This window comes from Podarcis gaigeae (assembly GCF_964106915.1).
Source record: "Podarcis gaigeae genome assembly, chromosome: 18".
Taxonomy (NCBI): domain Eukaryota; kingdom Metazoa; phylum Chordata; class Lepidosauria; order Squamata; family Lacertidae; genus Podarcis; species Podarcis gaigeae.
This window is the reverse complement of record NC_139696.1, coordinates 2,618,975-2,646,584: the sequence shown is the minus strand read 5'-3', so window position 1 is coordinate 2,646,584 and position 27,610 is coordinate 2,618,975. Positions and strand designations below refer to the sequence as shown.

The 27,610-nt window shown below is 50.3% G+C and overlaps 2 protein-coding genes and 1 long non-coding RNA gene across 4 annotated transcripts in view; 2 read left to right on the top strand and 1 right to left on the bottom strand.

Annotated features, from left to right (window-relative positions):
• Positions 1-27,610, top strand: part of TEKTIP1 (tektin bundle interacting protein 1) — a 209,428-nt gene that overhangs the window by 45,938 nt on the left and 135,880 nt on the right. The gene's annotated exons all lie outside the window — the stretch shown is intronic.
• The window catches only part of LOC310835891, a 162,551-nt gene that overhangs the window by 116,032 nt on the left and 18,909 nt on the right, over positions 1-27,610 (bottom strand). The gene's annotated exons all lie outside the window — the stretch shown is intronic.
• Positions 2,941-25,581, top strand: CILP2 (cartilage intermediate layer protein 2). 2 transcript variants are annotated; one of them, XM_083720202.1, is made up of 10 exons: positions 2,941-3,535; positions 7,539-7,625; positions 9,205-9,468; positions 10,934-11,125; positions 15,364-15,522; positions 18,018-18,332; positions 20,523-20,631; positions 22,141-22,298; positions 23,015-24,159; positions 24,202-25,581. In XM_083720202.1, the coding sequence occupies exons 1-10, from the start codon at positions 3,472-3,474 to the stop codon at positions 25,405-25,407; spliced, it is 3,699 nt and encodes a 1,232-aa protein (XP_083576328.1). In that variant the 5' UTR covers positions 2,941-3,471; the 3' UTR covers positions 25,408-25,581. The 2 variants fall into 2 exon arrangements, with proteins under 2 accessions (XP_083576328.1, XP_083576327.1); XM_083720201.1 differs by having other exon boundaries at positions 23,015-25,581.

The window sequence follows — 27,610 nt, the reverse complement described above, 5'->3', positions numbered from 1 at the left end:
TCTTCGGTGATCAGCCTTCTTGATGGTCCAGCTCTCACTTCCATACATCACTACTGGGAAAACCATGGCTTTAACTATACGTACCTTTGTTGGCAAGGTGATGTCTCTGATTTTTAAGATGCTTTTCTATATATAGGGTGCCTAGATTCTGCATGGACCAGTTGCACGGCAACATGGGCAAATAGCTTCAGATACCTATTAGGTCCATCAGTTGCCATGTAGCTTTTAGAAAAGGTAAAGGGATCCCTGACCATTAGGTCCAGTCGCGGACGACTTTGGGGTTGCGGCACTCATCTCGCTTTATTGGCTGAGAGAGCCGGCGTACAGCTTCTGGTTCATGTGGCCAGCAGGACTAAGCCGCTTCTGGCGAACCAGAGCAGCGCACGGAAACGCCATTTACCTTCCCGCCGGAGCGGTACCTATTTATCTACTTGCACTTTGAGGTGCTTTCGAACTGCTAGGTTGGCAGGAGCAGGGACCCAGCAACGGGAGCTCACCCCGTCATTGCAGGGATTCGAACCGCCGACCTTCTGATCGGCAAGCCCTAGGCTTTGTGGTTTAACCCACAGCACCACCCGTGTCCTGATGTAGCTTTCATTCAGCACCAAAAACGACAATTTGTTGTGGACAAAGGACAGCTGGCCTCATCAAACCGAAATCCGGCCCTGACCTGGGCTGGATGGTTTTGGGGGGGTTCGGGATTTGACTCGGGCCGGCTTGCGCCCGCCACAGCTAAACAAAACACCAGACAACTGTCCCCTTTGTGGTTCAAAAATGGTTTGTGTTGACCTAATCCCCTTTCCTGCTGAATCTGTGAATAAATTCGGCCGCCGGCGGATGACCGGGGCAGCGGAAAGGGGGTAATTTGGCGGCTGCGGAGCGTGTGGATCTTTCTGTGTCGCAGAATGTAGGTAAGAAAAACGCCCCGGGTTCCTCTGCAAACTTCCGGAAATTGCCCTCGTGCCTGCACACACACACACACACAAACATGGCGAGCTTTTTAGCTTTCTGTTTCGTTGGGCGGAGGGAGACAAATACCTTTTGTTTGTTTTTCAAGTGCAAGCTTTATCGGTTTAAAATCAACATATATACACACAAAGAAAACTTAGGTGAAGAAACAGAGAGAGGGGATGGGGAAGGGGAAACCGAATGAAAAAAATAACAGCACATCTCTTGCAAACAAAAAGAAAACAGGACAGCACATCACGAATACACAAAAATATCCCAGCCATCAACTTCAGAGTTCCCGGATATGGGTTTTTTGTTTCCTTAATTGCTTGCCTCTGTTTTTCAGCGGGAGACAAATGTCTCAGGTGGCGGGTGCTTGGGGGGCAAGCCCCACCCTACCCCAGTTTTGTAGGGCAGAGTCCCCGGTCAGGACCACAGTTCCCAGAATTCCCTGGGAAAGAGGGACTGGCTGTTAAACCAAGCTGGGGATCGGGGGATAACTTAAAACTACAGTTCCCAGGAATCTCTAGGGGAAACTGTGACTGTTTAAGGCATGGGTAGGCAAACTAATAGGGACGCTGTGGGTTAAACCACAGAGCCTAGGACTTGCCAATCGGAAGGTCGGCGGTTCGAATCCCCGCAATGAGGGGGTGAGCTCCCGTTGCTCGGTCCCTGCTCCTGCCAACCTAGCAATTCAAAAGCACATCAAAGTGCCAGTAGATAAATAGGTACCGCTCCAGCAGGAAGGTAAACGGTGTTTCCGTGCGCTGCTCTGGTTCGCCAGAAGCGGCTTAGTCCTGCTGGCCACATGACCCGGAAGCTAGACGCCGGCTCCCTCGGCCAGTAAGGCGAGATGAGCGCCGCAACCCCAGAGTTGTCCGTGACTGGACCTAATGGTCAGGGGTCCCTTTACCTGGTTTAGCTGCCCTCACCTGGTTTTGCTGGCCAGTCAAAGCCGTTCCCAGGTGTTGCCGCTGTCTCATGCTGACGGCTTCTAGGAGCCACAGGTGACAGCTGAGTGCAGGTTGGGGCCCAAAGGTGGAGAAATTGACCCCAGAAGGAGCACGGCATGCCCCTGCCAGAGATACTGCCCCTCCCCTAACACCCTATACGTATAAATGTGTGGGGCTGCCTTTGAAGGTGACCCGGAAACTACAACTAATCCAGAATGTGGCAGCCAGACTGGGGACTGAGAGCGGCTGCTGAGACCATATGGGACTCAGTCATTTTGGACTCGCAGCTGTCCATGGAGGTGCAGGTCAGTTCTGTGTCCAGGGCAGCTCCATCTGGTATGCAGGATGAGACCCTCCCTGCCTGCGGACTGTCTGGCCAGAGTGGTGCATGTTCTGGTTATCTCCCGCTTGGACTACTGCCATCCGCTCTACGTGGGGTTGCCTTTGAAGGTGACCCAGAAACTACAACTAATCCAAAATGCGGCAGCCAGACTGGGGACTGGGAGCGGCCACCGAGACCACATAACACCGGTCTTGAAAGACCTACATTGGCTCCCGGGACGTTTCTGAGCACAATTCAAAGTGTTGGTGCTGACCTTGAAAGCCCAAAATGGCCCAGTAGACCTGAAGGAGGGTCTCCATCCCCATCGTCCAGCCCGGACACCTGGGTCCATCTCCCGAGGGCCGTCTGGCGGTTCCCTCCCTGTGAGAAGCAAGGTTACAGGGAACCAGGCAGAGGGCCTTCTCAGTGGTGGCGCCCTCCCATCAGGTGTTAAGGAAATAAACAACTACCTGACTTTTAGAAGACATCTGAAGGCAGCCCTGTTCAGGGAAGCTTTTAACGTCTTACGTTTTATCGTGCTTTTAATATTCTGTTGGGAGCTGCCCAGAGCGGCCGGGGAAACCCAGCCGGATCGGCGGGGTATAAATAATAAATCATTATAATATTATTGTGATAATCACACAGCATTTTCGACGAAGCCCCATTGCAGATTTCTTAGGAAGGAGTTCCACGGCTGGCTGCACAGAATCATAAAAAAACCCCAGCCCGTGTTAAAAACAGTGGTCTGTAATAAACAGCGACGAACCGCTGGATTCAAAAGAACACATCTATAATGAAACCTCTGGAACGCGGACCACATGAGCTCATTTCTGGTTTTACTGCCTCTTCTCATTCTTCCCGAACCCCGTCCAATTTTAGCAGCCTAAACCAGCAAAGGCTACTGTGGAAGGCTTCCCAAAACCAACAACAATAAAATAAAATATTTTTATATTTTTTTGAAAGAAAGCAAGCTCTGCTGATAATCTTCCAGCTTTGCCCGACTTGACCAGATTCCCCCGTTTCTCTTATTTCCCTCGGTCAAGACTTCGCTGTCCAAAAAGGCCTCTGAGCCAACAGGAGAGAGAGAAACAGGCTCCTATAAAGACTTGCTTTTTCCAACGCAGCTCCAGTTTCAAAGAGACCTGCGAGAAGGGACAACACCGGACCCCTGAGTCTCCTGTGTGTCCGAACCTGGGAGGAGGAGAAAGAAAGAAAGTGTGCGAGGAATTTGAACCCGAGGCCGGAGAGATGGAGGGCCGAAAGGTGGAGATTTTCCTCTGCTTGGTGCTTTTCGGCTGTGTGGCGGCTCAAGGTAAACGCCTTTTTTCTTCTTCTTCCAGTTTCCGGCCGTCGAAACGCAGGGTCACCCCAGAGGACATCTAGCCTGACCCCCTTTTGGAGCAGGAATGAGGTGGCAGAAAATAGGGGCAGAGGCGAAACGTGTCAGGTTCTCAGACCCGCAAAGGCGAAAAGTCCCTCCAAACCTGCCCCACTTTGAATTCCAGGATGATTCCTATAATTGGATGGTTTGACAAATGGGGAAGAGATTTATTCAAATTTATATGGCAGGGTAAGAGGTCCCATATTAAATATAAGTTGACTGCCGACCTTCTGATCGGCAAGTCCTAGGCTCTGAGGTTTAACCCACAGTGCCACCTGCGTCCCCTATATAAATATAAATATATAAATTTATATAAATATAAATACAAGTTACTTACTGATAAAAGAGAAAGGGGTGTATTTAGTCTCCCGGATCCAAAATTATATTATGAGGCATCCCCCCAAAAATAGAAATGCGATCTGGGAAATTCCCTCTTTTATTTTATTTTATTTTGGGGGGTGCATTTTTGGGGGGCTGCACCCCCGCGGGCAGGGGGAAGAGTATATTTTTTTGCGAAAACGGCTGTACATTTGGGTTACAGCCCATTCAATCCAACCTGTTGAAATCCACAGGCTGTGTCTGTTCTTTCCGATGGGTCTACTCTGAGTAGGGCTACTGTTCGATTCAGTTCCTTATAATGGGGGGAAATTCCTTGTGGAATTGTTTTCCCCCGTTGTGCAAAATTGCTTGCAAAAATTGTATGTGTCTTTTGGAGGGGGTGTCGTGTGCGAATTTTGTGCGATTCAAGAGGGTGAAAGTTACACCTTCGTGAAGAGACAGAGCAAACTGAAGCTTAAGACCTGACAAGGGGGGTTAATAATAATAATAATAATAATAATAATAATAATAATAATAACAATAATCTGCTCCTGATAGAATATTAAAAGCACGATAGAATATCAAATGTTAAAAACTTCCTTAAACAAATCCAGAAAAGATTGGATTTGAAGCAGACTTTGGGGAGGAAAATTTCCATACAAAGGGGGGCAGATAATTTTTGTGCCCCCCCTCCGAACTCCAGCAGCTACAAGGCACAGCTACACACAAAAATTCACCCAAAAATTCACCCCAAAAGGGACCAAAATACTAAGGGAAATGTGTGAATGTTGCATCTAAGCTGCGAAATCACAATCTCTCCCTGAAATTCATGGAAGCGACAACTTATCCTTTTCCTTTTAGAACCCACCTTATTCCTGCGGTTGTAAGTTGTGCTTAACTTTTTACATCCTGCGCCCTTTTAAAATGTGTATTTTTTGTTTGGGGGGCGGGCTATTGGGTTATTGTTGTTTAATTCTTATTATGTATTTTGTGGGTGGTTTTTTATATCTTGATTTTGTTGTGAACCTCCCTGAGGAACCCCCCCCCCCCCCGGTATAGGGCGGTATATAAATTTAATAAGTAATAATCTATATATCTATATCTCTCTATCTCTATCTATCTATCTATCTATCATCTATCTCTATATCTATCTATCATCTCTCTCTCTCTCTTGATCAATCATCTATCATCTATCTATCTATCTATCTATCTATCTATCTATCTATCTATCATCTCTCTCTATCTATCATTTCTCTCTCTCTATCATCTATCATCTATATCTATCTATCAATCATCTATCTATCTATCATCTATCTATATCTATCATCTATCTATCTATCATCTATCTATCTATCATCATCATCATAATCTATCATCTATCTATCTATATCTATCTATCATCTATCTATCATCTCTCTCTCTCTCTCTCTCTCTCAATCATCTATCTATCAATCTGTCTTCTATCTATCATCTATCTATCTATCTATCTATCTATCTGTCTGTCATCTATCTATCATCTATCTATCTATCTATCTATCTATCTATCTATCTATATCTATATCATCTATCCATCAATCTATCTATTGATCAATCTGTCTATCATCTGTCTATCTATCTATCATCTATCTATCTATCATTTATCTATCTCTATATATCATCTATCATCTATGTAATTACACACACACACACACACACACACACACACACACACACACTGTGTTTAATTGCTGTATAACCTGCCCTGGGACCTCAGCGCGAAGGGCAGGGAATTACCATAGAACCTCATCATACCATCGTGGAGTTTTGTCGCATTCAGGATTCGAACCTGTCACCTTGGCATTAACCGTGCCTTAACCCAGTGTTTCTCGGCCTTTTCATGGCCCCCTATCTGACCTCGTTTCCTCCCCACCCCACCTGCCCTCCCAGCGGAAAGGTAGCTATTTTGCTTGTAAATAGAAACTTTACTGATAATTTATATATAGTTATATAATTTCGCCTGTGGCCCCCGTGGAATATCTGGGTGTCTGTGGGGGCCATATGGCTGAGAAACATTGCTCTAACCAACTCAGGCTAGACCCAAATGCTAAAAGAGGCCCAAAATGTCATTTATTCTAACCTCCTGCAGAATAATAATAATAATAATAATAATAATAATAATAATAATAATATATGAATAAACTGAGGGGGAAGGGGAATTCTCTGCCTCCCCATAATACTGGGGTCACCTGATGAAATCCTTGGGCAATAACTTCCTAACAGACTGATGGAAGGACTTTGTGGATCGGCAGAACTCCTTGCCACTGGAAGTGGCGATGAGAGCCTTCAACCCAGCCGGCTCTTCTAAAAAAAGGGTTTAAATCATAGAATAGTTGGAAGGAAGCACGAGGGTCATTTAGTCCAACCCCCCTGCAACGCAGGGATCTCTTGCCCAAAGTGGGGCTAACTCGAACCCACGACCCTTAGATTAAGAGTCTCACGCCCTCTACTTTGCAGGGAGGGGGAATGAGTCCGTTTGTGTGTTTGCTCCCGGCACAAATCTCAGTCACGCAGAGAGCTTTGCCTTCAAAGTTTAAATCGGCATTTCCGTTCCGATATCAGCGCAATTTCCTTCTGACCTGAGTCTGGCCAATGCCCAGCGCAGGAATTAGTCTGAATTATTCCTTCCGTCTCCTCTGGGAATATAAAAGAGGATAAGAATCTTTATTTGCAACAGCCACTAGCCAAAGAAATAAAACGTACAGCAGATAGATGTAAAAAACTATAGAAAACACATTTTGGGGGACGTGTTTTGCATCTATAACCAAATAATAGATCTTATTCTAATCGCCCCTGCTAAAAACCTTGCAGTTTTTGCTGTCGCCTGATCATTTTGCTCTGCTAAAAGGAAAGACTCAGTGCAGGATATATATTCCACCTCTTTTTTCTTTTTTTTTAGCTTTCCAAAAACATGCAGTCGAAAACATCCTGGGGCGAAACAGAAAAAATGGGAGGAATTTAATATATACTACTGTTCTTTACTACCATCCCAGACCATCCCAGTGTCCTGATTTTATAGGGACAGTCTCAGATTTATAGAAGCCGTCCCGGTTTCCGATTTGATCCCAGTCAGATGGGTGGGGTAATAATAATAATAATAATAATAATAATAATAATAATAATAATAATTACACACATACAGCTTCAATGGATGTCCACAAATTCAGATGTTAGGTGGGAGGGAGAGCACATTTTCTCTGACCGTTAATAATGATAATAATTATTCCCGACATACAGCTTCAACATTTGTCCACTAAATCAGATGTTAGGTGGGAGGAAGAAAAAATTTTCACTGACCGTTAATAATAATAATGATAATTTATACCCCACCGATCTGGCTGGGTCTCCCCAGCCACTCTGGGCAGCTTACAGCACATACGAAAATTCAGCAAAACTTCTGGGTTTTCAGCGTTTGAGAACCAAGGTGTTTGAGAACCAAGGCGTTTGAGAACCAAGGCGTTTGAGAACCAAGGTATCACTGTACTCTTAAACGGGAATGACGAAAACATACATCATCGTGGGCACAAGCCTTGCAGTTCCACAGGTCTCTTTGAACGGGCTGTTGCACATTTCCCAACAGATCCACTGGCGAAGAACGAATCGCGCCCAGCCAAGGATCAGAAGAAGAGAGAGAGCGCCCGTTCAAGTTTCGACGCCAGCATGGTTGGTAGGTCATTTAGTCCTGGAAAAAATACGGATTTATCTCTAAGGGTTTGCGGGGGGGGGGGGAGGCCGGAGAAGATTTTGCAAGAAACAAACAGACCGTTCTGTCTCGCCGTTGTACCCGATTCCTCCTTAAAGGGGTAAAGGGACCCCTGACCATTAGGTCCAGTCGTGGCCGACTCTGGGGTTGCAGCGCTCATCTCGCTTTATTGGCCGAGGGAGCCGGCGTACAGCAAGGTCATGTGGCCAGCAGGACTGAGCTGCTTCTGGCGAACCAGGGCAGCGCACGGAAAAGCCGTTTACCTTCCCGCTGGAGCGGTACCTATTTATCTACTTGCACTTTGATGTGCTTTCAAACTGCTAGGTTGGCAGGAGCAGGGACCGAGCAACGGGAGCTCACCCCGTCATTGCGGGGATTCGAACCACCGACCTTCGGATCGGCAAGTCCTAGGCTCTGTGGTTTAACCCACAGCGCCACCCATGTCCTTAAATTTGGTTTAATCTGATGCATTTTCCAGCTCACTTCCCACTGCTACAGTTGCCTCAGGATGCCCGTTCCACCTTTCTCAAAACCTAGACATTGGAACTACCTGCCTCTTGACGACAGGTGGGCGACTTCGCCGTCTCCTTTTTTGGTGCCTGCTAAAAGCATTGTGGTTTAGACAAGCCTACCCAGATACTTGGGACGTGGGTGGTGCTGTGGGTTAAACTACAAAGCCTTGTTGTTGTTGTTGTTGTTGTTTAGTCATTTAGTTGTGTCCGCCTCTTCATGACCCCCTGGACCAGAGCATGCCAGGCCCTCCTGTCTTCCACTGCCTCCTGCAGTTTGGTCAAACTCATGCTGGTAGCTTTGAGAACACTGTCCCACCATCTGGTCCTCCATCGTCCCCTTCTCCTTGTGCCCTCCATCTTTCCCAACATCAGGGTCTTTTCCAGGGAGTCTTCTCTCCTCATGGCCAAAGTCTTAGAGCCTCAGCTTCAGGATCTGTCCTTCCAGTGAGCACTCAGGGCTGATTTCCTTCCGAATGGAGAGGTTGGATCTTCTTGCAGTCCATGGGACTCTCAAGAGTCTCCTCCAGCACCAGAATTCAAAAGCATCCATTCTTCGGCGATCAGCCTTCTTGATGGTCCAGCTCTCACTTCCACACATCACTTCTGGGAAAACCAGAGCTTGAACTATACGAACCTTTGTTGGCAAGGTGATGTCTCTGCTTTTTGAGACGCAGTCTGGGTTTGTCATTGCTTTCCTCCCAAGAAGCAGGCGTCTTTTAATTCCGTGACTGCTGTCACCATCTGCAGTGATCATGGAGCCCAGGAAAGTAAAATCTCTCACTGCCTCCATTTCTTCCCCTTCTATTTGCCAGGAGGTGATGGGACCAGTGGCCATGATCTTCGTTTTTTTGATGTTGAGCTTCAGACCGTATTTTGCGCTCTCCTCTTTCACCCTCATTAAAAGGTTATTTAATTCCTCCTCACCACTGTACATAAATCCGGCGCTGGGGGGGAGGTGTGAGATGGAGGAGGCCCCCCCAGCTCAGAAGTGGGGGCACCAGCCTCTTCTAAACCCCAGCTCTCCTTTGCAGGCGAGTGGACCTCGTGGTTCAACGTGGACCACCCGGGAGGCGAAGGCGATTTTGAGACCCTGGAAGCCATCCGCTTCTATTACCCGGATCGCATCTGCGCCCAGCCCACCGCCATCCAGGCCCGGACCACCGAATGGGAGCTGCCGGAAGAAGTTGGGGAGGTGGTTTACTCCAGCCCCCAAGAAGGCTTCCGGTGCCACAACCAGGAGCAGACCGGGGGCAAGACCTGCTCCAACTACCACGTCCGGTTCCTCTGCCCCCCAGGTGAGAGCGCTAAGGTGGCTGGCCCTTGCAGGCAGGACCGCTCACCTGACAATCACAGTGACATCCTGGCGACAGAAGGAATGTGTCGTGCTTAATGGCATCACCAGTCTCCTCTGGAGACCAGACCAGGTCTTGTTGTCCCGCCTTTCACTGAGCCCTGGAGACGGAGGTTAATTGGGAGAGGGAGGAGGGAAGGGCAGACACCATCCCCTCCAACGTTTCTCACCTGAAAAGAGGGACGTCCTATTCCATCCCCTCCAACATTTCTCACCTGAAAAGAGGGACGTCCTATTCCATCCCCTCCAGTGTTTCCCGTGAAAATAGGGACGTCCTATTCCATCCCCTCCAGCGTTTCTCCCGTGAAAATAGGGACGTCCTATTCCATCCCCTCCAGCGTTTCTCCCGTGAAAATAGGGACGTCCTATTCCATCCCCTCCAACGTTTCTCCCGTGAAAATAGGGACGTCCTATTCCATCCCCTCCAACGTTTCTCCCATGAAAATACGGACGTCCTATTCCATCCCCTCCAACGTTTCTCCTGTGAAAATAGGGACGTCCTATTCCATCCCCTCCAATGTTTCTCCCGTGAAAATAGGGACGTCCTATTCCATCCCCTCCAACGTTTCTTCCCTGAAAACAGGGACGTCCTATTCCATCCCCTCCAACGTTTCTCCCCTGAAAATAGGGACGTCCTATTCCATCCCCTCCAATGTTTCTCCCTTGAAAATAGGGACGTCCTATTCCATCCCCTCCAACGTTTCTCCCGTGAAAATAGGGACGTCCTATTCCATCCCCTCCAACGTTTCTCCCCTGAAAATAGGGACGTCCTATTCCATCCCCTCCAACGTTTCTCCCATGAAAATAGGGACATCCTATTCCATCCCCTCCAACGTTTCTCCCCTGAAAATAGGGACATCCTATTCCATCCCCTCCAATGTTTCTCCCCTGAAATAGGGACATCCTATTCCATCCCCTCCAACATTTCTCCTGTGAAAATAGGGACGTCCTATTCCTTCCCCCCATCGTTTCTCCCCTGAAAATAGGGACGCCCCAAGAAAAAGTGTGGTCAAAATTCCGGGATCGCATCAGAAACTGGGATGGCTTCTGTAAATCCTGTAAAACAGGGATGCTCAGAGAGTGCGAGACATCTCCAGAGAATGTATGTCGTAATTTGCACCTGGATCCCGCAGGGCTGACGCTTGCAGACTTCTTGCTCAGTTTCTTCATAATAAAAAATAAAAATTAAACACACTACCTGGGGAATCAAACCCTCCAACTTGAGACTTCAGGAAGATTTTTTTTTGCCTGGGGATTGTTCTGACAGCCGGATAGAGAGACCTGGGCTGAATTTAGGATTCCTAACTCCATATTTTAAAAAAGCAATTGCGTTTTAAAGATGTTTTCCCCATGCTAAATATCCTTTCTGCCTTCTTCTCCCCCCTCCTGGCTTCACATCGCTCTGAAAGATCCCACGGACTGGTTGGGATGGTCAGTGTGGTCTTCCTGGAGCTTCTGTTCACGGACGGCTTGCGGCACAAACGGCGTCCAAACCAGACACCGGAGCTGTTTGAACAGCTCTGCACCAGCCCTCGGGAGACTGACCAAGTGCCCGGGGAAATCTGCCGAACGTCGGGCGTGCAGCAACGAACCTTGCCGAGGTAACGAGTGCGAATCCTGGGGTTGGGTGCTGCTGCGCTGGGCTGCGTTTGTTGTGGGCATTCTGCACCCAAAGCGGCTAGGCTCCTGCCCCATGCTTCATTCTCTTAACTCCTTGCCTTTGGTCCTTGCCTATCTACCACACCCTCCAACATTTCTCCAATGAAAATAGGGGCATCCTATACCCTCCAACATTTCTCCCCTGAAAATAGGGACGTCCTATTCCATCCCCTCCAACGTTTCTCCCCTGAAAATAGGGACGTCCTATTCCATCCCCTCCAACGTTTCTCCCATGAAAAGAGGGACGTCCTATTCCATCTCCTCCAACGTTCCTCCCCTGAAAATAGGGACGTCCTATTCCATCCCCTCCAACGTTTCTCCCATGAAAAGAGGGACGTCCTATTCCATCTCCTCCAACGTTCCTCCCCTGAAAATAGGGACATCCTATTCCATCCCGTCCAACGTTTCTCCCCTGAAAATAGGGACATCCTATTCCATCCCGTCCAACGTTTCTCCCCTGAAAATAGGGACGTCCTATTCCATCCCCTCCAACATTTCTCCCCTGAAAATAGGGACGTCCTATTCCATCCCCTCCAACGTTTCTCCCCTGAAAATAGGGACGTCCTATTCCATCCCCTCCAACGTTTCTCCCCTGAAAATAGGGACGTCCTATTCCATCCCCTCCAACGTTTCTCCCATGAAAAGAGGGACGTCCTATTCCATCTCCTCCAACGTTCCTCCCCTGAAAATAGGGACATCCTATTCCATCCCGTCCAACGTTTCTCCCCTGAAAATAGGGACATCCTATTCCATCCCGTCCAACGTTTCTCCCCTGAAAATAGGGACGTCCTATTCCATCCCCTCCAACATTTCTCCCCTGAAAATAGGGACGTCCTATTCCATCCCCTCCAGTGTTTCTCCCCTGAAAATAGGGACGTCCTATTCCATCCCCTCCAGTGTTTCTCCCCTGAAAATAGGGACGTCCTATTCCATCCCCTCCAGTGTTTCTCCCCTGAAAATAGGGACGTTCTATTCCATCCCCTCCAACGTTTCTCCCCTGAAAATAGGGACGTTCTATTCCATCCCCTCCAATGTTTCTCCCCTGAAAATAGGGACGTTCTATTCCATCCCCTCCAACGTTTCTCCCCTGAAAATAGGGACGTCCTATTCCATCCCCTCCAACGTTTCTCCCCTGAAAATAGGGACGTTCTATTCCATCTCCTCCAATGTTTCTCCCCTGAAAATAGGGACGTTCTATTCCATCCCCTCCAACATTTCTCCCCTGAAAATAGGGACGTTCTATTCCATCTCCTCCAATGTTTCTCCCCTGAAAATAGGGACGTCCTATTCCATCCCCTCCAACGTTTCTCCCCTGAAAAGAGGGACGTTCTATTCCATCTCCTCCAATGTTTCTCCCCTGAAAAGAGGGACGTCCTATTCCATCCCCTCCAACGTTTCTCCTGTGGCAATAGGGACGTCCTAAGGAAAATTGGGACCAAGCCGGGACGGCTTCTGTCAGTCCGGGGGAATAGGGACACTCAGATGTTCGGCACCACCTCCTTTTGGAATTTGCAAAAGTCCAAGGAACAGGGGAGGCAATTGTTTGGGAAACGGAGACATAGGTTTGTCTGTCCCCCTCTTCCCAATGGGGTCAGCCCATCACCGAATAAAAATTTCAGGAATGCTGTAGTTGGTCTCCAAAAGGGCCTGTTGTTTTTTATAGACAAGAGTTATTTTTTTAATGAACCTCATTCCCGCCAACGCGAGATGCCAAGTACTTTCTGAGTTGTGCTTTGAACATTCTTGCTGAGACGGGAGAGTCATCCGATCTCCTCTTTTTCCTTGTTTTGCCTGGAAAAAGGAGGGCAGACTCTACAAATACTCTTTTTCTCTCGGTTTTTCGCTGAGGGCTGGCAAACCCTCTGCAATTCTTCCCTCTCAAGCTTTTCCAAAACGGCAGCCGAATGTTTTCCCCCGAGGTTTCGCGATGGAAATAGCAGAGGCACAAGATGGGTCCGTGCCATGCGCTCTGGTGGGAGAGCAGGAATTTAAAAACTTGAAGGGGGTCCTCCATCCTGGGGGGGTCATCCAGTCTGACCCACTGCAATATCAGCTAAATAATCTGCAGCAAAACCAGCTGATGTCTCGGGTGACTGGCGGGAACCTGGACCAAAGGTTTGGGCCTGATTCTGACCGCAGGCCAGAGATTTGCTGCCCTCTTCTCTGCACACATGATACTTCCCCTGCCCCCCGGTGGGGTAGTTTGGCCAGTGCCGGATTTACATATAAGCTAAACAAGCTCTAAGGGTGGTTTAAACCACAGAGCTTAGCGCTTGCCGATCAGAAGGTCGGCGGTTTGAATCCCCACGACGGGGTGAGCTCCCGTTGCTCGGTCCCAGCTCCTGCCAACCTAGCAGTTCAAAAGCACGTCAAAGTGCAAGTAGATAAATAGGTACCACTCCGGCGGGAAGGTAAACGGCATTTCCGTGCGCTGCTCTGGTTCACCAGAAGCGGCTTAGTCCTGCTGGCCACATGACCCGGAAGCTGTACGCCGGCTCCCTCGGCCAATAGAACAAGTTGAGCGCTGCAACCCCAGAGTCGGCCACGACTGGACCTAACGGTCAGGGGTCCCTTTACCTTTAAACAAGCTCTAGCTTAGGGTCCTGCTCTCTTGGGGGCCCCCAAAAAAATTAAAGGGAAAAAAGCTGGATGTACACTTCCAAAATATAAGACAAAAAACCAAATAAAATAAAACCTGCATACAGCAACAGTGTTTTGTGTTGTGTAGGCTCCCAGATGTAACTCATGGGCCCTGCCTGCTCCCTAAAATTTCACTGGTTTGCTCCTTTCTATATATAGTGTTTTGTGTTGTGTAGGCGGCTCCTAGGATGTAATTCAGTGGTGGCCAAACTCCGCCCTCCAGCTGTTTTGGGACTACAATTCCCATCACCCCTGACCACTGCTCCTGTTAGCTAGAGATGATGGGAGTTGTAGTCCCAAAACAGCTGGAGGGCCAAGTTTGGCCATCACGGATGTCAGTCACGGGCCCCGCCTGCTCCCTAAAATATCACTAGTTTGCTCCTTTCTATATATAGGGTGCCTACATTCTGCATGGACTGGTTGCAGGGCAACATGGGCAAATAGCTTGAGATACCTATGAGGTCCATAAATTACCATATATAGCATATATTCAACACACACAAAGCAGTGACCATTTGTTGTTGACAAAGGACAGCTGGACATAGAAAGGACCCCATTACCTTCAGGAGCTGAGGGCCTCATCAAACCTAAATCCGGCCCTGGGTTAGGCTGATGCTGAAACCACTACACCACGCTGCCTCTCGTCGCTTGTTGTTGGCAGATTCAGTCCCGTAATCCTCCAGCACAATCATTTTTCCATTGGATGTTGTCGACGCGGCTGTCCTTTCGCCCGTTATATCCACTATCGCGTCATCGGTTTTTTATGTTATTAGGAAATTGCTGTACAGCGTTCGGTTTTGAGTCGTTTGTTGAGTCGTTTAGTCGTGTCCGCCTCTCCGTGACCCCCTGGACCAGAGCACGCTAGGCCCTCCTGTCCTCCACTACCTCCCGCAGTTTGGTCAAACTCATGCTGGTAGCTTCCAGAACACTGTCCCACCATCTCGTCCTCCGTCGTCCCCTTCTCCTTGTGCCTTTCATCTATCAGGGTCTTTTCCAGGGAGTCTTCTCTTCTCCTGAGGTGGCCAAAGTCTTGGAGCCTCAGCTTCAGGATCTGTCCTTCCAGTGAGCACTCAGGGCTGATTTCCTAACGCATGGATATGTTGGATCTTCTTGCATCCATTCTTCGGCGACCAGCCTTCTTGATGGTCCAGCTCTCACTTCCACACATCACTACTGGGAAAACCAGAGCTTTAAGTATACGGACCTTTGTTGGCAAGGTGATGTCTCTGCTTTTTAAGATGCTGTCTAGGTTTGTCATTGCTTTTCTCCCAAGAAGGAGGCGTCTTTCAATTTCGTGGCTGCTGTCACCATCTGCAGTGATCATGGAGCCCAAGAAAGTAAAATCTCTCACTGCCTCCATTTCATCTCTTTCTATTTGCCAGGAGGTGATGGGCCCAGTGGCCACGATCTTCATTTTTTTGATGTTGAGCTTCAGACCATATTTTGCGCTCTCCTCTTTCACCCTCAATAAAATCCCCTTTAGCGTGCCTCTTTTTTTGTGCGGTAGCGGGTTCTAATCCTGCGTCTTCCACCCCCACAGAGCCCCATTGGAGCAGTTGGGGGGCCTGGAGCCCCTGTTCAAAGACCTGCGGCGGCGGAGGGAAGAGGGTCCGTCGGCGGAGCTGCCCGAAGTCCAAGCTTATCCGCTGCCCCGGTCGTCCCTCAGAGGTGCAGAAATGCTCCCTGTCACCCTGTCCAGGTAACAAACCTCTCTCTTTGCTCCCCTGGCAAAGTTTCTCTGCACCTGCCCAGGTATCCCCATCCTAGCACCTGCCCTTATCCTCTCTCTCTGCTTTTCCCTCCCTCCCTCCCTCCCTCCCTTCCACCCACCCATCATCCCCCTCCATTTCTTCTACCATCACTTACCTACCTACCTAATGACATTACATACACCATCACTTCCTTCAGATCTTTGGTGACTGGCCTCCTGCCATCCACCGTCACTTACTTTCTTCTGCCATTACTTGCCTCCTTCCGTCCATCACTTGTTTACTTACTTTTGCCATCACTTGCCTCCTTCCATTACTTATCCTTCCTTCCTTCCTTCCTTCCTTCCTTCCTTCCTTCCTTCCTTCCTTCCGCCATCACTGGCCTCCATCCATCCATCCATCCATCCATCCATCCATCGCTTACTTACTTACTTTTGCCATCACTTGCCTCCTTCCATCACTTATTTTCTTTCTCTTTCTTTCTTTCTTTCTTTCTTCTGCCATCACTTGCCTCCTTCCATCACTTATTTTCTTTCTTTCTCTTTCTTTCTTTCTTTCTTTTTCTGCCATCACTGGCCTCCTTCCATCCATCGCTTATTTACTTACTTTTGCCATCACTCGCCACCTTCCATTACTTATTTCCTTCCTTCCTTCTTTCCTTCCTTCCTTCCTTCCTTCCTTCCTTCCTTCTGCGATCACTGGCCTCCTTCCTTCCATCCATCCATCGCTTACTTACTTACTTTTGCCATCACTTATCTCCTTCCATTACTTATTTTATTTCTCTTTCTTTCTTCTGCCATCACCTCCTCCTTCCTTCCTTCCTTCCTTCCTTCCTTCCACCATCACTTACTTACTTCCCTCTGACTCACCACTCACTCACTCACTCACTCACTTATTTCTATCATTCCTCTGTTCCTTTAATTCGCTGTCCCTCCCTCTTCCCCTTCCTTCCTTCCTTCCTCTGCTCACGAGTGCACACTCACACCAGTAAACATCACAGCGCAGTTCTCTATCCGAGCAACATGCACCAAAATGCAGACGCCGGAGGGAAGGGTATACAGGAAAAAATGTATATATTCATAGAAACACCGCACAGAAGTGCACCATAGAAGGAACAGCTGCTTTGCAAAAAAAGAAAAAGGATATAATAAGTAAAACTGCATGCAAAAGATGTGCATTATCAGGCAAAATTTGCACTAAAACACTGAGGGACTTTCATGTGGACTTTTCTATTTTTTAAAAAAATTCAATCAGATATGGAAATGTTAAATTAAGATGGAGAGGCAAATCTTCCGATTCTCAGTTTTCCCATCTGTCAGGACCCTCACATGTACCCTTCGCTCCCTGCAAAGGGGAATTCTTTAGTTGGGATTCCCCTCCTTGCAGGGGGTTAGAATAATAATAATAATAATAATAATAATAATAATAAATTTATTATTTATACCCCGCCCACCTGGCTGGGCTTCCCCAGCCACTCTGGGCGGCTTCCAAAAAAATATTAAAATACTGTAATACATCAAACATTAAAAGCATCCCTAAACAGGGCTGCCTTCAGATGTCTTCTTAAAGTCTGGTAGTTGTTGTTCTCCTTGACTTCTAGTGGGAGGGCGTTCCACAGGGAGGGCGCCACCACCGAGAAGGCCCTCTGCCTGGTTCCCTGTAACTTGGCTTCTCGCAGTGAGGGAACCGCCAGAAGGCCCTCGGAGCTGGACCTCTGTGTCCAGGCAGTACGATGGGGGTGGAGACGCTCCTTCAGGGATACTGGGCCGTTTAGGGTTTTAAAGGTCAGCACCAACACTTTGAATTGTGCCCGGAAACGTACTGGGAGCCAATGTAGGTCTTTCAGGACCGGTGTTATGTGGTCTCGGCGGCCGCTCCCAGTCCCCAGTCTGGCTGCCGCGTTCTGGATTAGTTGTAGTTTCTGGGTCACCTTCAAAGGCAGCCCCACGGAGAGCGCATGGCAGTAGTCCAAGCGGGAGATAACCAGAGCATGCACCACTCTGGCCAGACAGTCTGCGGGCAGGGAGGGTCTCATCCTGCGTACCAGATGGAGCTGCCCTGGACACAGAATTGACATGCGCCTCCATGGACAGCTGTGAGTCCAAAATGACCCCCAGGCTGCGCACCTGGTACTTCGGGGGCACAGTCACCCCATTCAGGACCAGGGAGTCCCCCACACCTGCCCGCCCCTGTCCCCCAAAAACAGTCCTTCTGTCTTGTCAGGATTCAACCTCAATCTGTTAGCCGCCATCCATCCTCCAACCTCCTCCAGACACTCACACAGGACCTTCACTGGTTCTGATTTAAAAGAGAGGTAGAGCTGGGTATCATCCGCATACTGATGAACACCCAACCCAAACCCCCTGATGATCTCTCCCAGTGGCTGCATGTAGATGTTGAAAAGCATGGGGGAGAGGACAGAACCCTGAGGCACCCCACATGTGGTCCCTCCTAACTCTACAATTCTGTGGCTCTGTGTTTCCAGCTTGCCAGCTCAGCTGTGACGTGGGCGTCCCCAGCAAGGACTGTACCAGTTGCACCTGCCCCAATCACACCGTCCTGGGCACTGTATGGAGCACGAAGGGAGTGGCCCTCGCCGGCGCCCAGATCTTTCTCCAGGACCGGCCCCTGGCCCTGCTGGCAAAGAGCAACCGGCGCGGCCAATTCACCGTCCGAGGCATCTGTGCCGGGAGCGGGGTCAACGTCAGCGCAAAGCTCGAGAGGTTTGCCCAAGGCAGCAGCCCGGCGATCGCCAACAGCTCTCGGACATCTGTGGTGGACCTAGTGCTCCATCGACTAGGTAACAGGGCGGACTGCATTGGGATAATAATACAGTGGTACCTTGGGTTAAGTACTTAATTCATTCCGGAGATCTGTTCTTAACCTGAAACTGTTCTTAACCTGAAGCACCACTTTAGCTAATGGGGCCTCCTGCTGCCGCCAGAGCACAATTTCTGTTCTCATCCTGAAGCAAAGTTCTTAACCTGAAGCACTATTTCTGGGTTAGCGAAGTCTGTAATCTGAAGCGTCTGTAACCCGAGGCACCACTGTAATAATAATAATAATAATAATAATAATAATAATAATAATAATAATAAATTTATACCCTGCCCACATGGCTGGGTTTCCCCAGACACTCTGGGCAGCTCCCAACAGAATACTAAAAACACAATAAAACACCAAACATTAAAAGCTTCCCTAAACAGGGCTGCCTTCAGATGTCTTCTAAAAGTGAGATAGTTGTTTATTTCTGCTAGTTGTTGTTCTCTTTGACATCTGATGGGAGGGCGTTCCACAGGGCAGGCTCCACCACCGAGAAGGCCCTCTGCCTGGTTCTCTGTATGGATGTTGTGGAACTGATCCAATGCCACAATTTAGGCTCCTACATTTTAGGTTTCCTTTGAGCCCCACCCAAATTGACTCAGCTCATCGCTAAGATTTTAAGCCTCTTCCAATCCCTGTTTTATAAGGACATGGGTGGCGCTGTGGGTTAAACCACAGAGCCTAGGACTTGCTGATCAGAAGGTCGGCGGTTCGAATCCCCGCAATGACGGGGTGAGCTCCCGTTGCTCGGTCCCTGCTCCTGCCAACCTAGCAGTTCGAAAGCATGTCAAAGTGCAAGTAGATAAGTAGATACCACTCCAGCGGGAAGGTAAACGGCGTTTCCATGCGCTGCTTTGGTTCGCCAGAAGCAGCTCAGTCATGCTGGCCACATGACCCGGAAGCTGTACGCCGGCTCTCTTGGCCATGAAAAGCGAGATGAGCGCCGCAACCCCAGAGCCGGCCACGACTGGACCTAACGGTCAGGGGTCCCTATAAATTTACCTTACCTCCAGGTTAAACAAGCATTTTGTTCAAAAGATAGGGATCATTGGTTCTTGTAACCACCGATAAAAACTTTGCCACGGCCAATGTTCTAGCGTTTGTCCGGTCTTCCAATAGGAACCTGACATAGTGAGCCTCTGATTTTCCCAGGAAAGGTACCAGCAAGGGTACTATCAGTTCAGCCCTGGCTTGCTCGTATTTTGCACAGTGCAACAAAATGTTTTATGGTGTCGATGTCTGGACCACACGAGCAAAGTCTGTCCTGGTAGGGAACTCCTCTCAACACTGCAGAAGGAAAGACGTTTAGTCTGGCTTTGGTGAAAAGCCTTCGATAGTTTGGTACTGTCAGGTTTTTAATGTAAGGTGTTAACTTAAAGACAGGCCCATATTGTACTCCTACTGCCAGCGGACTGCACACTGCATGTGATCGAGAGCGCAAGTCACTGTGTGCATTATCCCATAATCTTTGCTTTAACGTCTTTAGGGCACCTTCATAACCCAGGTAATACAGTTGGTAATAGTAATAATAATAATAATAATAATAATAATAATAATAATAATAATTTATTTATACCCCGCCTATCTGGTTTTCCCAGCTGCTCTGGGCGGCTCCCAACAGAATACTAAAAACACGATAAAACACCAAACGTTAAAAGCTTCCCTAAACAGGGCTGCCTTCAGATGTTTTCCAAAAGTCAGATAGTTGCTTATTTCCTTGACATCTGGCGGGAGGGCGTTCCACAGGGCGGGCACCACCACCGAGAAGGCCCTCTGCCTGGTTTCCTGTAACCTCGCTTCTCGCAGGAGGGGAACCGCCAGAAGGCCCTCGGAGCTGGACCTCAGTGTCTGGGCAGAACAATGGGGGTGGAGATGCTCCTTTAGGTATACTGGGCTGTTTAGGGCTTTAAAGGTCAGCACCAACACTTTGAATTGTGCTTAGAAATGAACTGGGAGCCAGTGTAGGTCTTTCAAGACCGGTGTTATGTGGTCCTGGCGGCCGCTCCCAATCCCCAGTCTAGCTGCCGCATTCTGGATTAGTTGCAGTTTCCGGGTCACCTTTAAAGGAGCGCCTTTTTAAAAAGACACGTCATTTATTTATTTATCCTGATTTTTATACTACTCCTCTCTCTCCCCCCCCCCCCACCGCCTGGTCCATTCCCGGAAGAAAAACCTTACATGGTGTCCCATCCGGAAGAAAAAGTGAGGGCAGTTGGACAAAGCATACGGTTTTGCTGCAAAGCCCAGGGTGTTCCGGAGCCAATGAAGTATTACTGGTGAGTGACTGGGATCGGGGCCCGTTGTTGTGGAAGGAGGAGGAAGAGGGGCTCCTTTCAAAAACACACTCTTGCTCTTTCTCATATCAAACAATTTATACGCCGCTTAGCTCCAATAGCCTCTGTCCTGCTTACAAAGATTGTTGTTGTTGTTGTTGTTGAGTTGTTTAGTCATGTCCGCCTCTTTGTGACCCCTGGACCAGAGCACGCCAGGCCCTCCTGTCTTCCACTGCCTCCTGCAGTTTGGTCAAACTGATGTTGGCCGCTTCGAGAACACTGTCCAACCATCTCGTCCTCTATCGTCCCCTTCTCCTTGCGCCCCCCATCTTTCCCAACATCAGGGTCTTTTCCAGGGAGTCTTCTCCTCTCCTGAAGTGGCCAAAGTCTTGGAGCCTCAGCTTCAGGATCTGTCCTTCCAGTGAGCACTCAGGGCTGATTTCATTGCACAAAAAGAGATGAATCGAGTCAGAACGATCAAATCAAGCATCAATTAAAATTCCTGCTGGAATAATTAAAAAAAGGTGGTCAGGCAGAAGTTCAACAGGGAGAGGGGGCCTGTTCTGATTGGGCGGCTCTAGTGAATGATAATATAATAATAATTTATTAGTTATACCGCGCCCATCTGCCTGGGTTTCCCCAGCCGCTCCAGGATGCTGCTGCAGAAATAGTAATGCCCAGACTATGAGATTAGACCCCGAAATATTAACCAAAGGCTGCTGGTGAGGTACGTAATTCAAGTTACCTCCAGAAACCGGAAGAAGTGGGATTGTTTAAACTTCCCCTCCACCCCATTTTCACCCTTATTACATCTGTCCTCATTGCATCTGTCTTCACTCATCGGGGCCATAGCTGTCAACTGTCCCTTATTTGGCGGGAAAGTCCCTTATCCCAGCGCCGTGTCCCGCTGCTGTCCCTTATTGATGATGTCCCTTAAATCTCCCGGGTTTCAAAGGAAGCAGCTCCTCTCCCTCCCTCCCTCCCTGCCGGCCAGGGAGGAGGGAGGCTCCAACTGTGTTGCTTGGCTGTGTTGCTCACCCAATAAGGAGTCTAAGGACGACTGGGGGGTGGAGCTTGCATGCCTTGTGCCAATCAAATCAGCCGCGTTGCCTGGGGACTCGCCTTTGCTCAGCGCTTCCCAGCGGAGAGGGGACGGTGGTTTTCCTTGCTGCATCCCCTTTGCCGGGTTGCTGCGCTGTGGGAACCACCGCTTGAGGCTTCGTTTGGCTGCTGGCTGGGCTTTCTGCCTTTGGCTCGGAGGGGCTCAGAAGTTGAACATACCTGTGCTCCGAAAATCCCTTATTTTGGCTGCTGATCCCTTATTTTCGAGGCTGCTGGTCCCTTATTTTCAAATCTGTAAGTTGCCAGCTATGATTGGGGAGCATCAGAGAGCTTCCAAGCTCACAAGAGCCGACAGCCAGCCAGAGGGAAAGGAGCTTACTGTCGGTTTGCAGCCCTGATCGCTCAGTCGGCCTCTGACCTCCCCCTTCCCCATTTCCTCTCTTCCTCCAGGTATCACAACGGGACCCTCCTGGACCGCAAGGTGCACAGATACGACAGCAGCTTAGTGCTGAGGGACCTGCGGCCAAATCAGGCTGGCTCATACCACTGCAAAGCCAGCAATGACCTTGGCTCCGTCAAGTCCTCCGTGGCCCAGTTGGCTGTGATAGGTGAGCTCAGCTTCCTGCTCTGAGGCAAAACTCGGGTTGGGTGAGGTTCAGGCTCGATTCTTTGGAACCTGAACGCCCGACGGAGCTCCTGATTGGCTGCAGGAGCTTCCTGCAGCCAATCAGAAGCCACGCTTTGGTTTCCAAATGTTTTGGAAGTCGAACGGCCTTCTGCAACAGATTACATTTGATTTCCGAGGTATCACTGTATCTCGGTATATCACGATGTTTAGGTAAAGGTAAAGGGACCCCTGACCATTAGGTGCAGTCGTGGCCGACTCTGGGGTTGCGGCGCTCATCTCGCTTTACTGGCCGAGGGAGCCGGCGTACAGCTTCCAGGTCATGTGGCCAGCAGGACTAAGCCGCTTCTGGTGAACCAGAGCAGCGCATGGAAATGCTGTTTACCTTCCCGCCGGAGCGGTACCTATTTAACTACTTCCACTTTGACGTGCTCTCGAACTGCTAGGTTGGCAGGAGCAGGGACCGAGCAATGGGAGCTCACCCCGTCATTGCAGGGATTCGAACCGCCGACCTTCTGATCGGCAAGCCCTAGGCTCTGTGGTTTAACCCACAGCGCCACCCGCGTCCCTCGCGATGTTTAGCTGGTGATATATCACAAGCTTGGAAACCAGGTATCGCCCAGCCCTGTTCTTGAGCCACAGACCAGCTCTACCAGCTGCTAACAGATCTCTTGTTTTGGTCCTCTCTTATCGTTTCAGACCCAGGCGTCCCAGCCTGCACTGCCGAGCCAGAAGAATACCTCATCAAACTCCCCGACGAGTGTTTCCAAGAGGAGACGGGCTCCCAGTTCTACAACGTCGGCCAGTGCCCCAATGCCCGCTGTGCGGGCAGCCTTGCCGACGGACTGCAGTGCCGGGATGCCACACAGCACTGCTGCGGCACGCGCCGCATGGAAGTGCAGGAGATTCGCTGCATCGGGTATGTCCTCCCCATCAAGGTGGTTGCGGAGTGCGGCTGCAGCTCATGCACCCAGCCCAAGGTACTGGTCCGTGGCAAGGCTTCGGCGGCGGACGATGGCGAACCTCTGCGTTTTGGTGAGATCTACCTGGGTGCCGAGAAGATCGGCTTCACCGGTTACAAAGGCACCTTCACCATCGAGGTTCCACCGGACACGGAGAGGCTGGTGGTGAAGTTTGTGGACCGGACGCAGAAATTTGTCGAGGCCGTCAAGGTCTTCCCGTTTGACCAGCGTGGTGGAGCCGTCTACCAGGACGTCAAGCTGTTAAGGAAGAAGGAGCCGGTTGACTTGCAAGCCTTGGAGACCAATGTCATCCAACTCGGAGAAGTGGCTGGAGAAGACCCCGTCGGGGAGATCGTCATCCCCTCGGGATCTTTCTTCAGGCCCGACGGGCTGCCCTACAATGGGACCGTACGGGCCAGCGTCACCTTCGTGGATCCACGGGACTTTGCCACCGTGAACGCCGCCTCCAGTGACTTGAATTTCATCAACGCCGATGGTGACCTCTCCCCTCTCCGGACTTATGGCATGTTTTCCATGGACTTCTGGGAAGAGGGCAGCAACCAGGGATTAGAGGCCAGGAGCGTGGAGGTCAAGATGGACGCCGAGCTCATCAAGATGCCGGGGCACATCCAGAAAATGAAGCTCTGGTCCCTCAACCCGGTGACAGGCCTGTGGGAAGAGGAGGCCTCCTTTAAGCGGGCCGCGGCAGGGCGCCGCAAACGCGAGGAGAGGGCCTTCCTGATTGGCAACCTGGAAATCCATGAGAGGCGGCTGTTCAACCTGGACGTGCCAGAAAATCGTCGCTGCTTCGTCAAGGTCCGAGCCTACATCAACGAAAAGCTCAACCCCAACGAACAACTGGAAGGAGTGGTGGTCACTCTAGTGAACCTCGAGCCCCGGCCTGGCTTTCCGTCCAACCCTCAGGCCTGGGGCCGCTTTGACAGCGTGGTGACAGGTCGCAATGGAGCGTGCCTTCCTGCCTTCTGCGACGGCCAGCAGGCCGATGCCTACACAGCCTACGTCACTGCCACGATGGGCGGGGAGGAGCTGGAGGCTGTGGCGTCCAGCCCGAAGCTCGACCCTCGCGCCGTGGGTGTTTCTCAGCCGTACCTCAACAAGCTGGGCTACCGGCGATCCGACCATGACGGCCCAGCCCTCAAGAAGACAGCCTTCAAGATCAACCTCGCCAAGCCCAACCAGAACAACATTGACGAGACCAACGGTCCCATCTACCCATACCGGAGCCTGAGGGATTGCGACCAGGCGCCCGTCACAGCCAACCACTTCCGCTTCTACCGGGTGGAAGTGGACAAGTATGAGTACAACGTGGTGCCCTTCAAGGAGAGCGATTTGACATCGTGGACCGGGGATTACCTCTCCTGGTGGCCCAACCCTCAGGAGTTCAGGGCTTGCTACATCAAGGTGAAGATCAATGGGCCTCAACAATACATGGTCCGGTCTCGAAACGTGGGGGGCAGCCACCCTAGGACTCGGGGGCAACTTTACGGCCTGCGGGACTCTCAGAGCGTCCGGGACCTCGAGACGTATAACACATCAGCGGCTTGCGTCGAGTTCAAGTGCAGCGGAATGCTGTTTGACCAGGGACTGGTCGACAGGACTTTGGTGTCCGTCATCCCACAGGGGAGCTGCCGCCGTACGGTGGTCAACAGCTACCTGAGGGAGTACCTCGGCCGCCACCCACCTGTCGTAGAAAACAATGACACCTCGGCCTTCGCCATGCTGGCTCCCGTGGACCCACTGGGGCACAACTACGGCATCTACACCGTGACCGACCAGAACCCGCGCCTGGCCAAGGAAATCGCCATTGGCCGCTGCTTTGACGGCACCTCGGATGGGTTCTCGCGGGAGATGAAATCTGACCGGGGTACGGCGGTCACTTTCTTTTGCCAGGAACGGCCGGTGGGGCGTAAGAGCTTCTTCCAGCGCCTGCTTGAAGCCCCCGCCCAGACGCTGACGGAGATCCGGCGTGAAATGGGGGAAAACGAACAGCTGCGAGGAGCTTCTCAGGTGGTGGCATACCCGGCGGGGTTGCGGACCGTGTTTGCGGCGCAGGCTCGTCGGACCCCCAGCCGCAGGAGGAGGGTGGGTGCTTCACAGACCGGACAGTGAGCAAGGAAAAGAACTGATGGGTTGTCTTCACATGAAACTGGCACATTCCTCATCTCTCTCAAGCTGAGTGAGGAGGTGTATCCACAAGGAAAGCTTTGTCCCGCCTCCCTCCAGATTGATGCCTCAAAACCAAGAAAGATAAACACAATCTCCTGGCCTCACGCCTGCCGTTAATCCCCAGTGTCGATTCCTTAACCCACACCCTGCCTGTGGTTTTCCCCAAGGGTGTAGTGGTAAATTGTGAAGGGCATGGGCTCATTCTGATTGCCCCCCATATCCCTGGTCCCAAGGAGAGTGCCATAGTCGTGCCTGCCCCCCAGGAATAGCCACACCCGCCAAGGAGCACCTCTAATTGCACACGCGAGGATAGCCACGCCCACAAGGAAAGCCACGCCCCCTGGATAGAAAGCCACACCCCCACGGAGGGTCCCAAAATATAGGCAGCAGGTTCAGTTCATTACAGTGGTACCTCGGGTTAAGTACTTAATTCGTTCCGGAGGTCTGTTCTTAACTTGAAACTGTTCTCAACCTGAAGCAGCACTTTAGCTCATGGGGCCTCCTGCCGCCGCCCCGCCGCCAGAGCACGATTTCTGTTCTCATCCTGAAGCAAAGTTCTTAACCCGAGGTACTATTTCTGGGTTAGTGGAGTCTGTAACCCGAAGCGTATGTAACCTGAAGCGTATGTAACCTGAGGTACCACTGTATTCACACATTGTACATAGAGCACGATACATGGTTGATTCAGATTGGCATAACCGCCACCCAATTCATTGTTTCCTTCGACTAAATCGCCCCAGGCCTAATGGCGTTGGCTTTAACCAGCTGAATACATGCCACATTGGAAAGAATCACCCCTACGTAAACCGCTAGCATGAAGCGGGAACCCCGTCAAAGAAAAGGGGAGATGTACCCAGCCTCTCCTCAGTTGCTTTCCTCCTTCTCCGACTTCCCTCGATGTTAACATGTCGCAAACAAACTTGAAAGCCTTGTCGTCGCCTCATTCGCTTGCAGCGGAAGAGCAATGTTGTGCTTTGGGGACGTCAGATTTGGCCACCGGCGAGAGCAGGACGCCGGACGAGATGGGTTTGATCCAGCGCTCTTCTGATGTTCTTAGGCTGACCGGTAATTTAAAACTCGGAAACCGCTGGGGAGATCAATATAGTCTTGCGGCCACCCCCAGCCCCTGTTGGTATGACACAGAATAGTAGAATTGTATTGCTGGGAAGGGACCCTCGAGTCCAAACCCACTACAATTCAGGAATGGAAGCTGAGGCCAGCTCCTTCATGAGGACTAGATAATTGCTTGGAGTCGAGTCATGGAACCGAATCCTGATCAAGCCTCTCACACCCCCTCACACCCCCAGAATTCATTCTGAAAAACCTGGCTGTTATATAGACATGTGTATACATATAAATAGGGGCACGGGTGGTGCTGTGGGTTAAACCACAGAGCCTAGGACTTGCCAATCAGAAGGTCGGCGGTTCGAATCCCCGCAATGACGGGGTGAGCTCCCGTTGCTCGGTCCCTGCTCCTGCCAACCTAGCAGTTCGAAAGCATGTCAGAGTGCAAGTAGATAAGTAGATACCGCTCCGGCGGGAAAGTAAACGGCGTTTCCATGCGCTGCTCTGGTTCGCCAGAAGCGGCTTAGTCCTGCTGGCCACATGACCTGGAAGCTGTATGCCGGCTCCCTCGGCCAGTAAAGCGAGATGAGCGCTGCAACTCCAGAGTCGGCCACGACTGGACCTAATGGTCAGGAGTCCCTTTACCTTTATACATATAAATATCTAATAAGTCAAAAAAAGGGGGTTCCTTTTGGAGTCCTGTTTCCGTGCCGCCAGAGGACATGCTTCTCTTCAAATGATGATTCCCTGATTCCCAACCCTCTGGGAACTGGGATCCCAGCAATATTTAAAAACGAATGTCTCTTCTAGATACTGGGGTACCTTGGTTTTCGGACGCCGGCGAACGTTTCGGAACCCGGACACCGAAAACCTTCCGTTTTCGGACGTGCCTCGGAAGTCGGAACGGCGCGTTTTTCCATTTTCTCACTTGCTTTTGCAGACCGCCCACTGCGCCTTGGGTTTCCGGACTTTTCGGAACTCGAACGGTCTTCCGGAACGGATGACGTTCGAGAACCGAGGTAATCGCTGTATAGGCATTCCTCTTTTCCTGTGAGTGGTCAGAGGTGAGGGCCTACGGACC